We start from the raw sequence: 19,558 nt of genomic DNA, 5'->3' as shown, positions 1-19,558 counted from the left end.
GAGAAAGGTGGAAACCACCAACCTAAAAAGGGGAGAAGCGCAGCCGGCTGCGGGCACCATCCACCATCTTGTTTGGTTCACCAGAGACTCCAGTGTGTCTGTAATAGTGAGTACAACAGTGCCCTCGGGCCGCACACCGCACTAACACGCCAGCACGCATCCATTCCCTCTCCCCATCACCCTCGGGCCCCCGGGACCATCACCCCCTACCCACGGAGGGGTCAACACCAAGCTGCGCAACACCGTTCCCGGGAGCCTAGTCAACGGCAGCGGTGGTGTCCATCCATTCACCACAACCCGTGGGTGGCGTCACGAACTTAACCCCCAAAAACAACCGTGGCCTCGGCCGTGGACCTCCCCACCGAACACCACCCCTCGTGTAGCGCCAGCATCCCTTCAGAGCGACGTGACCCCCCGGGTCCAGGAGGAGCCCGAGCCACCCACCGACGAGCCCAGATCCAAGCGGCTCGGCAGCCGGCCGAGCCCCGGGGCGGTACACTTACACTATTAAATGTTAGCTTGATGTTTCCCGCATCAAGTGTTGCCGCTCGCTTGTCAAAACTGATAATGTGCGCAAAATCTTCAAAAGTAGTGTTGACCTCAACACTGAAGTTACGATCCTGTTTGAGTGAAAGATCAAAAATATATATAAAAAAACAACAAAGAATAAATGTAGGCATTCTGACCATAGTCAAGAAATGGATTATGTAAGTGGCATCCTATGACTTTTCGTGCAAAAAGCAGAAGAATCAACATTTCAGGTGCGAATAGACTAGTTTTCACAATAAGGTTACTATGAATTGGCAGAAATAAATTAGCTCATTAAAGTGAACCTGTCAGGTGCAATATACACCCAGAACCACAAGCAGTTCTGGGTGCATATTGCTAATCTCTGCCTAACCGTCCCTGTATACACTAGTGTAGATAAAGAGATCTTTAGAAAAAGTATTTCTAAAGATCCTTTATGATATGCTAATGAGAGCAGGGACTAGTCACAAGAGCATTAGTTCCCCTGACTAGTCCGCCCTCTTAGCATGTTAGCACACTGACAGGGGCGTGTTAACATGTTATTCAATGCCTAGCAACATCGGCGGTGATGCGCATGTCCATTGTCACAGTCTCAATCGCTAGGTTTAGGGTCAGTGCGCATGATCAGAAGTTCTGACACTTCTGGTCATGCACACTAGACCTCTCTGAAGCTGGGACGCATATGCCCGGCTTCATAGTGCGCATGAGCGGAAGTGCGAATGACTTCTGATCATTAACCCTGGTATCTCAGGCAGTGACAATGGACACAGGTCACTGCCGATGACGATTAGTATGTTAACACGCCCTTGTGGTTGTGCTAACATGCTAAGAGGGCGGACTAGTCGGGGGAACTTACGCCCTTGCGAGTATGTATGCTACTAGATGGATACTGGGACAGTTAGGCAGTGATTAGCAATATGCACCCAGAACTGCTCGTGGTTCTGAGTGCATATTGCACCTGACAGGTTCCCTTTAAATTAAAAGAAAAGATTTACAAATGTTATCACTGTTAGACTATGTGCCCACGGGAGCTTGCTCCTGCAGATTTTGCCGTGGAAAACCTGCGGATTTATCTGGATTTTCCAGATAAATCCGCAGGTTTCAGCAAGTACAGACACTCCCCATGTTATCCTATGGGACATGGGGAGTGTCTGTGTCCACGCTGCAGTATGTGCGGCTGCAGAATATGCTGCGGATGTCCCGCAGCCGCACATAACTGCATGTCAATTATTCCTGTGGCTTTACCTGCGGAAATCCCGGCGCTCCACTATGGAGATAGAGGCTTACCTGCCTTAGGCTATGTGCGCACGTTGCGTAAATACATGCAGTTACGCTGCGCTTTATAGGGCAGCGTAACTGCATGCGTCCTGCGTCCCCTGCACAGTCTATGGAGATTGTGCAGGGGCCGTGCGCACGTGGCGTTTTAGAGCGCAGCGCTTCGGCTTCTACCGAAGCGCTGCGTTCTAAGAAGTGACATGTCACTTCTTCTGTGCGCTTTGCCGGCAGCTCCTGCTCTGTCTATGGGAGGAGCTGCAGGCAGAGCGCATGGAATCGGCTTTTTTTTTTTTTCACTACGGACATTTCTGCAGCGATTTAAAGCGCACGTGTGCTCTTCAGATCGCTGCAGAAATTTCTGCAGTGACTGTACGCAACGTGCGCAGATAGCCTTAGTCCCATACTTACCTGCCTTGATACCAGACCCCCGTCACTTTCTTCCTGTGCAGAGGACGTCACGACAGTGGAGCTAGGAGCAGGAAGCAGGAGGTGGGCAGAGCCTGCACGAGCTCTGGTCATGTGACAGCCACAGCTAGTTCAGGCCCGCCCACCTTCTCCTGCACAGTGCAGATGCTGACAGACAGAAAGTGAGGTGCTGCATGATGGAGGTAAGTATGAACGCCCCGATCACTGCAGCACTTGTTCTGCATTGAGGATGCAGTGCCGAAGCCATGGTTCTGTATCCTCAATGCAGAATGCCCGTAGCATATCCGCAGGACATTCCGCAGCACATCCGCAGCATTGAAACAAAGTTGTGCTGCGGATTTCTGGGAGCTCCTGCGGCATGTCCTGCGGATATAACTGCAGGACACTTTCCCCGTGGGCACATAGTATTCAAATTAGATTCATTTTTTTATGGGAGAACAGAAACCATTTTTAAAACCAGAGATTCGTCGTCACCAGTTCAGATTTTTAAATTGCAAAAAAAGTTAAAATGGGACTTTAATGTTTGCTCTGCACAGTCTGTAATACTTCAGCAACATAACCACAATGATTTTCTATGACAAAAAAAAAATATTTTTTTTACCATTTCAAGGTTGTTTGAGATTTTTTTTGCTGTAGAAAATTATTGATCATGCTGTGGTAACCCCATGTTTGCTACACTCACTTTTAGAATATCTTTTATGATCTTTTTCTCATCGTGGAATCGAGCTTTCAGATCCTCCACATAAAACTTAAACAGATCAAGAGGAGTAGAACCTGAAACATTGGATGAAAAACATTTTTAGATAATGATTCTCACTCACAATCTGACTAATACTTTTTGTTTATGGTATTAAAAAATGATCATCTTGGACAGAGCACAAATAATTGTTCATCACGCTGATTTTCATTGGTAACACTGCTCATGCTTTGTAAAAATAAAAAAATATATAATAAAAAAGATACAGGTAAAATTTAATGTAGAATATTCCTGAAAATACACTCAATGTTGATATTGCAACAAAAGTATCACAGTACGCCACCAAAGGTCAATCAATAGGGACCCATAAATTGGGTGTATTATTCAATATATACCAAGATAAAGATGGTATCTTCACTATCTGGCTTGGCACTAGGAAGATATAATCACTACTTCTAAACACCAACATATCAGTACATATAGGATGGGGTATAGAGTTACAAAAAAGGGGATATCAATGATCAAAACCCATAATTAGTACATCTCAACCACCAGCAGGAGGCGCCTTATTGAAAGATCTTAAAGATATTATTGCTTCAATTGCTATAATGAATGTATAAGATGTAAAAAATCCCTCATATAATTCTAATAAAATGATAACAATTAGATATTAAAGGCTACTTTACACACTGCGATATCGGTCCCGATATCGCTAGTGTGCGTACCCGCCCCCATCTGTTGCGCGACACGGGCATATCGCTGCCCGTGGCGCACAACATCGCCCAGAGCCGTCACACATACTTACCTGTCCGGCGACGTCGCTGTGACCGGCGAACCGCCTCCTTTCTAAGGGGGCGGTCCGTGCGGCGTCACAGCGACGTCACTGAACCGCCGCCCAATCGCAGCGGAGGGGCGGAGATGAGCGGGACGTAACATCCCGCCCACCTCCTTCCTTCCGCATAGCGGCCGGGAGGCAGGTAGGGAGACGTTCCTCGCTCCTGCGGCGTCACACGCAGCGATGTGTGACGCCGCAGGAACGAGGAACAACCTCGTTACTGCTGAAGTAACGATAATTGGGAATGGACCCCCGTGTCGCCGATTAGCGATTTTTCACTGTTTTGCAACGATGCAAAATCGCTAATCGATGTCACACGCAACGGCATCGCTAATGCGGCCGGATGTGCGTCACGAATTCCGTGACCCCAACGACTCCGCATTAGCGATGTCGTAGCGTGTAAAGCCCGCTTAAGTTGGTTAAACTATCATTACAAATAATTGCAAAGTGGCTAAATTCTCAGCACAATTCTCATTCTCTACCCGTTTCCCCCACTTAGTCATCAGCGGGTTCATTAGGAGAATTCTGATATGAGGATAAGGATTCCATTAATAATGCGGACCTCTGATAACCAGAGCAATAGCTCTAGTACGGTATTGCCAGTCCACAATCACAATATGTCAGCATCACACTAATATAGCGCTGCCCAAGCACAAAATTAGCTACTAAAGCCTGATATAGAAAAGGACATTTTCATAAGTGCACCCCAATATCGCTGAGAACCATCCCTAGACTAAGATGTCCATGTGACAGCGCTATAGTTTACCTCAGGGTACTTCATTAAACTAAGTGACCCCATCTGAAGTCAGATTACCTGCGGTCACAGGTGGAGGACCATTCTATGTCTGAACTGGGTGCAAAAAACCTAAAAAACATCACTATGGGGAGATAAGGTATGCACACCAGTGACTATGGAAGGGGAATACATGGAATAGCAGAAACTGCTGTGTGAATACTGACATGAAAAATTCAATAGCTATTTGTAAGAATGAAATGTGAAAAATGGAACCTGCATTACTGCCATGAATATATGAATAAAGAGAAATTTAGCTACTGAATTGATCAATGCAGAAGAGCCCCAACACTACGCCAAAGTATTTCTCTACGTTGGGGTCCCTAGCTTGTGTGTGTCCTCTCATGCAGTTAAAAAACTTACCGTGTATGGGACGCTGAGACCCAGGCTATATATACGATGTGGATTGGCAATAGGTGTGTATGGGGAGGGTTCACAAACGAAAAACTACTAACATTAAGGAATAACGTTTGGAACTCCATTCTATGTCTGAACTGGGTGCAAAAAACCTAAAAAACATCACTATGGGGAGATAAGGTATGCACACCAGTGACTATGGAAGGGGAATACATGGAATAGCAGAAACTGCTGTGTGAATACTGACATGAAAAATTCAATAGCTATTTGTAAGAATGAAATGTGAAAAATGGAACCTGCATTACTGCCATGAATATATGAATAAAGAGAAATTTAGCTACTGAATTGATCAATGCAGAAGAGCCCCAACACTACGCCAAAGTATTTCTCTACGTTGGGGTCCCTAGCTTGTGTGTGTCCTCTCATGCAGTTAAAAAACTTACCGTGTATGGGACGCTGAGACCCAGGCTATATATACGATGTGGATTGGCAATAGGTGTGTATGGGGAGGGTTCACAAACGAAAAACTACTAACATTAAGGAATAACGTTTGGAACTCCATTCTATGTCTGAACTGGGTGCAAAAAACCTAAAAAACATCACTATGGGGAGATAAGGTATGCACACCAGTGACTATGGAAGGGGAATACATGGAATAGCAGAAACTGCTGTGTGAATACTGACATGAAAAATTCAATAGCTATTTGTAAGAATGAAATGTGAAAAATGGAACCTGCATTACTGCCATGAATATATGAATAAAGAGAAATTTAGCTACTGAATTGATCAATGCAGAAGAGCCCCAACACTACGCCAAAGTATTTCTCTACGTTGGGGTCCCTAGCTTGTGTGTGTCCTCTCATGCAGTTAAAAAACTTACCGTGTATGGGACGCTGAGACCCAGGCTATATATACGATGTGGATTGGCAATAGGTGTGTATGGGGAGGGTTCACAAACGAAAAACTACTAACATTAAGGAATAACGTTTGGAACTCCATTCTATGTCTGAACTGGGTGCAAAAAACCTAAAAAACATCACTATGGGGAGATAAGGTATGCACACCAGTGACTATGGAAGGGGAATACATGGAATAGCAGAAACTGCTGTGTGAATACTGACATGAAAAATTCAATAGCTATTTGTAAGAATGAAATGTGAAAAATGGAACCTGCATTACTGCCATGAATATATGAATAAAGAGAAATTTAGCTACTGAATTGATCAATGCAGAAGAGCCCCAACACTACGCCAAAGTATTTCTCTACGTTGGGGTCCCTAGCTTGTGTGTGTCCTCTCATGCAGTTAAAAAACTTACCGTGTATGGGACGCTGAGACCCAGGCTATATATACGATGTGGATTGGCAATAGGTGTGTATGGGGAGGGTTCACAAACGAAAAACTACTAACATTAAGGAATAACGTTTGGAACTCCATTCTATGTCTGAACTGGGTGCAAAAAACCTAAAAAACATCACTATGGGGAGATAAGGTATGCACACCAGTGACTATGGAAGGGGAATACATGGAATAGCAGAAACTGCTGTGTGAATACTGACATGAAAAATTCAATAGCTATTTGTAAGAATGAAATGTGAAAAATGGAACCTGCATTACTGCCATGAATATATGAATAAAGAGAAATTTAGCTACTGAATTGATCAATGCAGAAGAGCCCCAACACTACGCCAAAGTATTTCTCTACGTTGGGGTCCCTAGCTTGTGTGTGTCCTCTCATGCAGTTAAAAAACTTACCGTGTATGGGACGCTGAGACCCAGGCTATATATACGATGTGGATTGGCAATAGGTGTGTATGGGGAGGGTTCACAAACGAAAAACTACTAACATTAAGGAATAACGTTTGGAACTCCATTCTATGTCTGAACTGGGTGCAAAAAACCTAAAAAACATCACTATGGGGAGATAAGGTATGCACACCAGTGACTATGGAAGGGGAATACATGGAATAGCAGAAACTGCTGTGTGAATACTGACATGAAAAATTCAATAGCTATTTGTAAGAATGAAATGTGAAAAATGGAACCTGCATTACTGCCATGAATATATGAATAAAGAGAAATTTAGCTACTGAATTGATCAATGCAGAAGAGCCCCAACACTACGCCAAAGTATTTCTCTACGTTGGGGTCCCTAGCTTGTGTGTGTCCTCTCATGCAGTTAAAAAACTTACCGTGTATGGGACGCTGAGACCCAGGCTATATATACGATGTGGATTGGCAATAGGTGTGTATGGGGAGGGTTCACAAACGAAAAACTACTAACATTAAGGAATAACGTTTGGAACTCCATTCTATGTCTGAACTGGGTGCAAAAAACCTAAAAAACATCACTATGGGGAGATAAGGTATGCACACCAGTGACTATGGAAGGGGAATACATGGAATAGCAGAAACTGCTGTGTGAATACTGACATGAAAAATTCAATAGCTATTTGTAAGAATGAAATGTGAAAAATGGAACCTGCATTACTGCCAGGAATATATGAATAAAGAGAAATTTAGCTACTGAATTGATCAATGCAGAAGAGCCCCAACACTACGCCAAAGTATTTCTCTACGTTGGGGTCCCTAGCTTGTGTGTGTCCTCTCATGCAGTTAAAAAACTTACCGTGTATGGGACGCTGAGACCCAGGCTATATATACGATGTGGATTGGCAATAGGTGTGTATGGGGAGGGTTCACAAACGAAAAACTACTAACATTAAGGAATAACGTTTGGAACTCCATTCTATGTCTGAACTGGGTGCAAAAAACCTAAAAAACATCACTATGGGGAGATAAGGTATGCACACCAGTGACTATGGAAGGGGAATACATGGAATAGCAGAAACTGCTGTGTGAATACTGACATGAAAAATTCAATAGCTATTTGTAAGAATGAAATGTGAAAAATGGAACCTGCATTACTGCCATGAATATATGAATAAAGAGAAATTTAGCTACTGAATTGATCAATGCAGAAGAGCCCCAACACTACGCCAAAGTATTTCTCTACGTTGGGGTCCCTAGCTTGTGTGTGTCCTCTCATGCAGTTAAAAAACTTACCGTGTATGGGACGCTGAGACCCAGGCTATATATACGATGTGGATTGGCAATAGGTGTGTATGGGGAGGGTTCACAAACGAAAAACTACTAACATTAAGGAATAACGTTTGGAACTCCATTCTATGTCTGAACTGGGTGCAAAAAACCTAAAAAACATCACTATGGGGAGATAAGGTATGCACACCAGTGACTATGGAAGGGGAATACATGGAATAGCAGAAACTGCTGTGTGAATACTGACATGAAAAATTCAATAGCTATTTGTAAGAATGAAATGTGAAAAATGGAACCTGCATTACTGCCATGAATATATGAATAAAGAGAAATTTAGCTACTGAATTGATCAATGCAGAAGAGCCCCAACACTACGCCAAAGTATTTCTCTACGTTGGGGTCCCTAGCTTGTGTGTGTCCTCTCATGCAGTTAAAAAACTTACCGTGTATGGGACGCTGAGACCCAGGCTATATATACGATGTGGATTGGCAATAGGTGTGTATGGGGAGGGTTCACAAACGAAAAACTACTAACATTAAGGAATAACGTTTGGAACTCCATTCTATGTCTGAACTGGGTGCAAAAAACCTAAAAAACATCACTATGGGGAGATAAGGTATGCACACCAGTGACTATGGAAGGGGAATACATGGAATAGCAGAAACTGCTGTGTGAATACTGACATGAAAAATTCAATAGCTATTTGTAAGAATGAAATGTGAAAAATGGAACCTGCATTACTGCCATGAATATATGAATAAAGAGAAATTTAGCTACTGAATTGATCAATGCAGAAGAGCCCCAACACTACGCCAAAGTATTTCTCTACGTTGGGGTCCCTAGCTTGTGTGTGTCCTCTCATGCAGTTAAAAAACTTACCGTGTATGGGACGCTGAGACCCAGGCTATATATACGATGTGGATTGGCAATAGGTGTGTATGGGGAGGGTTCACAAACGAAAAACTACTAACATTAAGGAATAACGTTTCGAACTCCATTCTATGTCTGAACTGGGTGCAAAAAACCTAAAAAACATCACTATGGGGAGATAAGGTATGCACACCAGTGACTATGGAAGGGGAATACATGGAATAGCAGAAACTGCTGTGTGAATACTGACATGAAAAATTCAATAGCTATTTGTAAGAATGAAATGTGAAAAATGGAACCTGCATTACTGCCATGAATATATGAATAAAGAGAAATTTAGCTACTGAATTGATCAATGCAGAAGAGCCCCAACACTACGCCAAAGTATTTCTCTACGTTGGGGTCCCTAGCTTGTGTGTGTCCTCTCATGCAGTTAAAAAACTTACCGTGTATGGGACGCTGAGACCCAGGCTATATATACGATGTGGATTGGCAATAGGTGTGTATGGGGAGGGTTCACAAACGAAAAACTACTAACATTAAGGAATAACGTTTGGAACTCCATTCTATGTCTGAACTGGGTGCAAAAAACCTAAAAAACATCACTATGGGGAGATAAGGTATGCACACCAGTGACTATGGAAGGGGAATACATGGAATAGCAGAAACTGCTGTGTGAATACTGACATGAAAAATTCAATAGCTATTTGTAAGAATGAAATGTGAAAAATGGAACCTGCATTACTGCCATGAATATATGAATAAAGAGAAATTTAGCTACTGAATTGATCAATGCAGAAGAGCCCCAACACTACGCCAAAGTATTTCTCTACGTTGGGGTCCCTAGCTTGTGTGTGTCCTCTCATGCAGTTAAAAAACTTACCGTGTATGGGACGCTGAGACCCAGGCTATATATACGATGTGGATTGGCAATAGGTGTGTATGGGGAGGGTTCACAAACGAAAAACTACTAACATTAAGGAATAACGTTTGGAACTCCATTCTATGTCTGAACTGGGTGCAAAAAACCTAAAAAACATCACTATGGGGAGATAAGGTATGCACACCAGTGACTATGGAAGGGGAATACATGGAATAGCAGAAACTGCTGTGTGAATACTGACATGAAAAATTCAATAGCTATTTGTAAGAATGAAATGTGAAAAATGGAACCTGCATTACTGCCATGAATATATGAATAAAGAGAAATTTAGCTACTGAATTGATCAATGCAGAAGAGCCCCAACACTACGCCAAAGTATTTCTCTACGTTGGGGTCCCTAGCTTGTGTGTGTCCTCTCATGCAGTTAAAAAACTTACCGTGTATGGGACGCTGAGACCCAGGCTATATATACGATGTGGATTGGCAATAGGTGTGTATGGGGAGGGTTCACAAACGAAAAACTACTAACATTAAGGAATAACGTTTGGAACTCCATTCTATGTCTGAACTGGGTGCAAAAAACCTAAAAAACATCACTATGGGGAGATAAGGTATGCACACCAGTGACTATGGAAGGGGAATACATGGAATAGCAGAAACTGCTGTGTGAATACTGACATGAAAAATTCAATAGCTATTTGTAAGAATGAAATGTGAAAAATGGAACCTGCATTACTGCCATGAATATATGAATAAAGAGAAATTTAGCTACTGAATTGATCAATGCAGAAGAGCCCCAACACTACGCCAAAGTATTTCTCTACGTTGGGGTCCCTAGCTTGTGTGTGTCCTCTCATGCAGTTAAAAAACTTACCGTGTATGGGACGCTGAGACCCAGGCTATATATACGATGTGGATTGGCAATAGGTGTGTATGGGGAGGGTTCACAAACGAAAAACTACTAACATGGGGAGATAAGGTATGCACACCAGTGACTATGGAAGGGGAATACATGGAATAGCAGAAACTGCTGTGTGAATACTGACATGAAAAATTCAATAGCTATTTGTAAGAATGAATGATGTTTTTTAGGTTTTTTGCACCCAGTTCAGACATAGAATGGAGTTCCAAACGTTATTCCTTAATGTTAGTAGTTTTTCGTTTGTGAACCCTCCCCATACACACCTATTGCCAATCCACATCGTATATATAGCCTGGGTCTCAGCGTCCCATACACGGTAAGTTTTTTAACTGCATGAGAGGACACACACAAGCTAGGGACCCCAACGTAGAGAAATACTTTGGCGTAGTGTTGGGGCTCTTCTGCATTGATCAATTCAGTAGCTAAATTTCTCTTTATTCATATATTCATGGCAGTAATGCAGGTTCCATTTTTCACATTTCATTCTTACAAATAGCTATTGAATTTTTCATGTCAGTATTCACACAGCAGTTTCTGCTATTCCATGTATTCCCCTTCCATAGTCACTGGTGTGCATACCTTATCTCCCCATAGTGATGTTTTTTAGGTTTTTTGCACCCAGTTCAGACATAGAATGGAGTTCCAAACGTTATTCCTTAATGTTAGTAGTTTTTCGTTTGTGAACCCTCCCCATACACACCTATTGCCAATCCACATCGTATATATAGCCTGGGTCTCAGCGTCCCATACACGGTAAGTTTTTTAACTGCATGAGAGGACACACACAAGCTAGGGACCCCAACGTAGAGAAATACTTTGGCGTAGTGTTGGGGCTCTTCTGCATTGATCAATTCAGTAGCTAAATTTCTCTTTATTCATATATTCATGGCAGTAATGCAGGTTCCATTTTTCACATTTCATTCTTACAAATAGCTATTGAATTTTTCATGTCAGTATTCACACAGCAGTTTCTGCTATTCCATGTATTCCCCTTCCATAGTCACTGGTGTGCATACCTTATCTCCCCATAGTGATGTTTTTTAGGTTTTTTGCACCCAGTTCAGACATAGAATGGAGTTCCAAACGTTATTCCTTAATGTTAGTAGTTTTTCGTTTGTGAACCCTCCCCATACACACCTATTGCCAATCCACATCGTATATATAGCCTGGGTCTCAGCGTCCCATACACGGTAAGTTTTTTAACTGCATGAGAGGACACACACAAGCTAGGGACCCCAACGTAGAGAAATACTTTGGCGTAGTGTTGGGGCTCTTCTGCATTGATCAATTCAGTAGCTAAATTTCTCTTTATTCATATATTCATGGCAGTAATGCAGGTTCCATTTTTCACATTTCATTCTTACAAATAGCTATTGAATTTTTCATGTCAGTATTCACACAGCAGTTTCTGCTATTCCATGTATTCCCCTTCCATAGTCACTGGTGTGCATACCTTATCTCCCCATAGTGATGTTTTTTAGGTTTTTTGCACCCAGTTCAGACATAGAATGGAGTTCCAAACGTTATTCCTTAATGTTAGTAGTTTTTCGTTTGTGAACCCTCCCCATACACACCTATTGCCAATCCACATCGTATATATAGCCTGGGTCTCAGCGTCCCATACACGGTAAGTTTTTTAACTGCATGAGAGGACACACACAAGCTAGGGACCCCAACGTAGAGAAATACTTTGGCGTAGTGTTGGGGCTCTTCTGCATTGATCAATTCAGTAGCTAAATTTCTCTTTATTCATATATTCATGGCAGTAATGCAGGTTCCATTTTTCACATTTCATTCTTACAAATAGCTATTGAATTTTTCATGTCAGTATTCACACAGCGGTTTCTGCTATTCCATGTATTCCCCTTCCATAGTCACTGGTGTGCATACCTTATCTCCCCATAGTGATGTTTTTTAGGTTTTTTGCACCCAGTTCAGACATAGAATGGAGTTCGAAACGTTATTCCTTAATGTTAGTAGTTTTTCGTTTGTGAACCCTCCCCATACACACCTATTGCCAATCCACATCGTATATATAGCCTGGGTCTCAGCGTCCCATACACGGTAAGTTTTTTAACTGCATGAGAGGACACACACAAGCTAGGGACCCCAACGTAGAGAAATACTTTGGCGTAGTGTTGGGGCTCTTCTGCATTGATCAATTCAGTAGCTAAATTTCTCTTTATTCATATATTCATGGCAGTAATGCAGGTTCCATTTTTCACATTTCATTCTTACAAATAGCTATTGAATTTTCTTTGTCGCTCCATTGGGAGACCCAGACAATTGGGTGTATAGCTATTGCCTCTGGAGGCCACACAAAGTATTACACTTAAAAGTGTAAGGCCCCTCCCCTTCTGGCTATACACCCCCAGTGGGATCACTGGCTCACCAGTTTTGTGCTTTGTGCGAAGGAGGCAACACATCCACGCATAGCTCCACTTTTTAGTCAGCAGCAGCTGCTGACTATGTCGGATGGAAGAAAAGAGGACACATATAGTGTCCCCAGCATGCTCCCTTCTCACCCCACTGTATGTCGGAGGTGTTTGTAAGGTTGAGGTACCCATTGCGGGTACGGCGGCAGGAGCCCACATGCTGATTCCTTCCCCATCCCTTTTTACAGGGCTCTGGGTGAAGTGGGATTTACCGGTCTCCAGGCACTGAGACCGTGCTCCATCTACAGCCCCTGGAGAAGATGCTGGATGGAGCGGAGTACATCAGGGACATGGCCCTGCTTCCTCAAGGTACTCTGTGTCCCCGTGCATTTGGCGCTCACACCGCAGCATGCTGGGTGTTGTAGTGCGCCGGGGGACATCAGCGCTGCGGCGCCTGTGCCATGGCCTCATTCAGCTTTGCTGAAGCAGGCTCACTTATGGGAATTGGTCGCGCCGGCCGCTGGGACTGCGGCGCGGCTGGCACTTGTAGTGCGCCGGGGACTTCAGCGCGGCCTGCGCTTTTACGGCGGCCGCGCTGATAACTAGAGTCCCCGGCTTTTGCGGCCTGCTTCCGTTCGTTCCCGCCCCCAGACCTGCCAGTCAGGAGAGGGGCGGGACGCTGGCCACTTCCAGGAATCGGTCGCGCCGGCCGCTGGCAGCGGCGCGGCTGGCACTTGTGGTGCGCCGGGGACTTTAGCGCGGCCCGCGCTTTTACGGCGGCCGCGCTGATAACTAGAGTCCCCGGCTTTTGCGGCCTGCTTCCGTTCGTTCCCGCCCCCAGACCTGCCAGTCAGGAGAGGGGCGGGACGCTGGCCACTTCTATGAATCGGTCGCGCCGGCCGCTGGAACTGCGGCGCGGCTGGCACTTGTGGTGCGCCGGGGACTTCAGCGCGGCCCGCGCTTTTACGGCGGCCGCGCTGTTAACTCGAGTCCCCGGCTTCTGGGCCTAGTCTCCCTTCGTTACCGCCCACAGCCCTGACAGTCAGGGTAGGGGCGTGACGCTGCATAGAGCAGAGCTGAGAGCTGGAGTATGTTTTGCATACTCCACCCCTCTCACTGTGTGCACTGTGAATCCGGATTCCCGCACTTTCTCAGGCACGCCCACGGCTTCCTTCTCTACAAGGACACCGGCAGCCATTAGTGTCAGTTTCTGTATGATACAGAGACAAGTGTGGAAGACCCTGGCATTCTGATAGTCACACAATCGCTGTAACAGGCGTTAAGCAGCACCTGTGGTGCTAACCCCACTAGTGCAGAAGTGCACTTATAGATATGCTTGTACTATATACATTGCACTGTTTGGTCGCACGTTGTATATACCCTCCTGGATTATGCGGAGGAGTTATCAGCATATTCTCTGTGTAAAACAAAGGTGCAGAACCACATGTTTTTCTATGCAGCTGGTACAGCATGTACGGCTATACGGCCGGCAGGTTACATAGACTCCCATTGTATGCACTAATGGCCAGGGGATGAGGACGGTGTCTGCAGTATTTACTGACAGTTTTTCTGAGACTATGGCTATGATACTAGAAGCCTAGCAGTCCGGACATGTCTCTCACAATATGGGCACTGTTGAATCATTGATCCATGGCCCCCCTCACTGTGAATAACTAACAGCTCCGGGAATGTCACACGCATCCCAGAGTCACGGCTCTGCACGGACGTCAGTCCCAGACAGCCTAAGTGGGCTCGCTATGAGCGGCCTCGGTTTCATCAGGGTCCTAACAGAAGGACTCGCTGTGTAATGAGGCGGAAGTAGCGGCTCAGGATTCTGATCCTGAGACCGCTCTCAATCTGGATATACCTGATTGTGACGCCATAGTAAATAATCTTATAGCGTCCATCTATAGAATGTGGGTTATTTCTCACAGCTCCTCCAGTGGAGGAGTCAGCTTCACGTATTTTTCTGGACCACTCTGCCTTCAGAGAGGCAGTCCAGGAACACCACGCTTATCCAGATATGCGCTTCTCCAAACGGCTTAGGATACACGTTATCCCTGTCCCCTGACTTGGTCAAGGACTGGACCCAATGTCCCGAGCGGCATCCTCCAATCTCCAGGCTTGTAGCTAGATCCATAGTTGCAGTGGGAGATGGAACTGCAAACTCAAAGATGCCACTGACAGACAGATGGATCTCTGGTCGAAAGCCATCTATGAGGCTGTCGGCGCACCGTTGGCTCCGGCATTCTCTCCCTTGGGGCACTCCAAGCTATTTCAGCTTGTCTTACACAGATTGACACGGTTACACGTACATCTGTGCCGCAGGTGGCATCCTTAACCTCTCAAATGTCTGCATTTGTTTCTTACGCGATTCAGGTTGTCCTGGACTCTGCGAACCGTGCGGCGGTAGCCTCCGCTACTCCGTGTTTTTAAGCAGAGCCTGGTCTGCTCGTTAAGTGAATGGAAGGCAGATTCTGCTTCCAAAAAAGGTTGCCTAACCAGTTGCCTTTTTCTGCTGACCGACTGTTTGGTGAGCGTTGGATGTAACCATCAAACAGTCCAGGGGTAAGGATTCATCCTTTCCTCAGCCCGGACACAACAAACCCCAACAGAGCAAGAGGCAGTCGGGGTTTTCGGCCTTTTCGAGGCTCGGGCAGGTCCCATTTTTCCTCGTCCAATGTGGACTCAAAAGGATCAGAGGAGCTAAGATTCTTAGCGGGCTCAGTCTCGCCCAAAAAAGCGACAGTCTGAAAACCCGCTTCCAAGGCGGCTTCCTCATGACTTGCGGCCTCGGTCGGTAGCAGGCTCTCCCGCCTTGGCGATATTTAGCTGCCATAGGTCAATGACCATTGAGTGTGAGACATTCTGTCTCACGGGTACAGGATAGAGCTCACTTCTCGTCCTCCAACTCGATTCTTCAGAATTTCTCCACCTCCCGGCCGGGCCGCTGCTCTTCTGCAAACAGGGTGCACTCTATAGGCAGAAAGAGTGATGACCCCCGTTCCTCTTCAGGAACAAGGTCACGGTTTTTACCCCAAATTCTTTGCGGTACCTATAACAACGGGCCGTTCCGTCCCGTTCTGGATCTAAAAATGCTCAGCAAGCTCGTGGACACCAGGCGGTTCAGGATGGAATCCCTCCGCCATGTCATCGCCTCAAGGTCCCAAGGATATTTCCTAGCATCATTAGGCATCAAGGATGCTTATCCACACGTGCCGATTGATCCAGAGCACTAGCGTTTCTACGCTTCGTTATAGGAGACGAACACCCTCTGTTCGTAGCTCTACCTGCCGGCTAGCGACAGTCCAACTGGTCTTCGCCAAGGTCAGGGCAGCAGTAGTCACAGTCCTGCACTCTCAGGGTCACTCTGTGGTCCCGTATTTAGACGATCTACTTGTCAAGGCACTCTCTTAGGAAACATGCCAACACTGCCCGAACGTTGCGCTGGAGACTCTCTAGAGTTTTGGGTGGATCATCAACTTTTTAAAGTCAGATCCGACCCCGACCCTATCGATAACATATCTAGGCATAGAGTTTCTTACTCTCTCAGCGATAGTGAAGCTGCCGCTAGACAAACAGCATTCACTCTCTCTACGGTGGTGGCTTCTTCTCACCTCTTGGTCAAAAAGAAGGTCCTTCCTATCCCCGTCCTGGGCGATAGTTACGACAGACGCGAGTCTATCAGGGTGGGGAGCAGTTTTTCTCCACTACAGCGCTCAGGGTACGTGGACTCAGCAAGAGTCCACTCTTCAGATCAATGTTCTTGAACACAGAGCAGTGTATCTTGCCCTACAATCCTTCCAACAGCGGCTGGAAAGCAAGCATATCCGACTTCAGTCGGACAGCTCCACAGCGGTGGCATACATCAACCACCAAGGAAGAACGCGCAACCGGCAAGCCTTCCAGGAAGTCCGGCAGGTTCTGATGTGGGTGGAAGACTCGGCATCCACCATATCCACAATTCACATCCCAAGTGTGGAAACTAGGAAGCTGACTTCCTAAGTCGCTGAGGTGTGGCCGAAAGAGTAGGGTCTCCTCACCCGGACGGGTTTCAGGAGATCTGGCGCCGCTGACAGAGGCCGGACGTCGATCTAATGGCGTCACGGCACAACAACAATGTGCCAGTTTCATGGCACGGTTTCACAATCATCGAGCTCTGGCGGCAAACGCCTTAGTTCAGCATTGGTCGCAGTTCCAGCTACCTTAGGTGCCACCTCTGGCATTGTTGCCCAGAGTACTGCGCTAGATCAAGACCGACTGCGGCCGCGCCATCCTCGTCGCTACAAATTGGCCGAGGATGTTGTGGTACTCGGTTCTGTGGTGCCTCACGGTAGGCTAACCGGGGGCACTACCAGACCAATCAGACTGGCTGTCTCAAGGGCCATTCTTCCATTTGAATTCTACGGCCCTCAACCGGATGGTGTGGCATTGAATCCTGGAACCTAGTGTCGTCAGGATTACCTCAGGACGTGGTTGCCACCATGAGACAGGCTAGCATACCAACGTCCGCCAAGATTGACCACAGGACGTGGAAGATGTTCTTATCTCGGTGCTCGGCGCAGGGTGTTTCTCCCTGGCCGGTTGCATCGTCTATGTTTCCTTCCTTCCTGCAATCTAGGTAGGAAAATGGGTTGTCGCTCAGTTCCCTTTAGGGACAAGTCTCAGCGCTATCTGTATTTTTTCAGAAACGACGACTTCCTCAGGTACGCACGTTCCTACGGGGAGTTTGTCTTCTCAGCATTCCGTACAAGCGGCCGTTAGAGCCCTGAGATCTGAACAAGGTTCTAATTGCTCTCCAGATGCCGCCTTTCGAGCCTTTGAAGGATGTCTCCCTTCCCGTTTTTCACGGGAAGTGGCCTTCTAGTAACGGTCTCGTCTCTTAGGAGAGTTTCCGAGCTAGCAACGCTCTCATACAAACTCCCTTCCTGGTCCTTCACCAGGACAGGGAAGTTCTGCGTCCGGTTCCGGAATTTCTCCCTAAGGTGGTATCCCATTTTCATATCAATCAGGATATCACCTCACCTTCTTTGTGTCCTCGTCCAGTCCATCAATTTCAGAAAGATTTGCATCTGTTGGTTCTGGTGAGAGCACTCAGGTTCTACTTCCCGCATGGCGCTCCTGCGCCACCCGGATGCACTCTTTGTCCTTGTCGCTGGTCGGCGTAAACAGTCGCAAGCTTCCAGATCCACCCTTGCTCGGGGGCTCGAGGAACCAATTCTTGAAACCTACAGTTCTACTGGGCTTCTGGTTCTCTCAAGGCCGAAGGCCCATTCTACCAGAGCCGTGGGTGCATCCTGGGCATTACGGCACCAGGCTACGGCTCTGCAGGTGTGTCAGGCACCCACCTGGTCGAGTCTACTTACTTTTACCAAGCATTATCAGATGCATACCTACGCTTCGGCAGACGCCAGCCTAGGTAGATAAGTCATTCAGGCGGCGGTTGGCCACCTGTAGGAGAGGGCCGTTTGACGGCCCTATCATGAGGTATTCTTTTACCCACCCAGGGATTGCTTTTGGACATCCCAATTGTCTGGGTCTCCCAATGGAGCGACAAAGAAGAAGGGAATTTTGTTTACTTACCGTAAATTCCTTTTCTTCTAGCTCCAATTGGGAGACCCAGCACCCGCCCTGTTTTCTCGGGGTTTTTCTGTTTTTTCGGGTACACATGTTGTTCATGTGGTATGGTTCAGTTCTCCGATGTTTCCTCGGATTGAATTGGTCTTTAAACCAGTTATTGGCTTTCCTCCTTCTTGCTTTGGCACTAAAACTGGTGAGCCAGTGATCCCACTGGGGGTGTATAGCCAGAAGGGGAGGGGCCTTACACTTTTAAGTGTAATACTTTGTGTGGCCTCCAGAGGCAATAGCTATACACCCAATTGTCTGGGTCTCCCAATTGGAGCTAGAAGAAAAGGAATTTACGGTAAGTAAACAAAATTCCCTTCTTTCATGTCAGTATTCACACAGCAGTTTCTGCTATTCCATGTATTCCCCTTCCATAGTCACTGGTGTGCATACCTTATCTCCCCATAGTGATGTTTTTTAGGTTTTTTGCACCCAGTTCAGACATAGAATGGAGTTCCAAACGTTATTCCTTAATGTTAGTAGTTTTTCGTTTGTGAACCCTCCCCATACACACCTATTGCCAATCCACATCGTATATATAGCCTGGGTCTCAGCGTCCCATACACGGTAAGTTTTTTAACTGCATGAGAGGACACACACAAGCTAGGGACCCCAACGTAGAGAAATACTTTGGCGTAGTGTTGGGGCTCTTCTGCATTGATCAATTCAGTAGCTAAATTTCTCTTTATTCATATATTCATGGCAGTAATGCAGGTTCCATTTTTCACATTTCATTCTTACAAATAGCTATTGAATTTTTCATGTCAGTATTCACACAGCAGTTTCTGCTATTCCATGTATTCCCCTTCCATAGTCACTGGTGTGCATACCTTATCTCCCCATAGTGATGTTTTTTAGGTTTTTTGCACCCAGTTCAGACATAGAATGGAGTTCCAAACGTTATTCCTTAAT

General features: G+C 45.8%; 1 protein-coding gene across 1 annotated transcript in view; it reads right to left on the bottom strand.

Moving 5' to 3' along the window:
• Window positions 1-19,558, bottom strand: part of PRPF40B (pre-mRNA processing factor 40B) — a 184,430-nt gene that overhangs the window by 39,221 nt on the left and 125,651 nt on the right. The window contains 2 exon segments of the mRNA XM_075336908.1: window positions 504-620; window positions 2,912-3,003. Coding sequence (XP_075193023.1) covers window positions 504-620; window positions 2,912-3,003 — 209 coding nt within the window.

This window comes from Anomaloglossus baeobatrachus, chromosome 2 (genome assembly GCF_048569485.1).
Source record: "Anomaloglossus baeobatrachus isolate aAnoBae1 chromosome 2, aAnoBae1.hap1, whole genome shotgun sequence".
NCBI lineage: Eukaryota > Metazoa > Chordata > Amphibia > Anura > Aromobatidae > Anomaloglossus > Anomaloglossus baeobatrachus.
The sequence above is the reverse complement of the archived record's forward strand: the minus strand, read 5'-3'. Positions and strand labels throughout refer to the sequence as shown.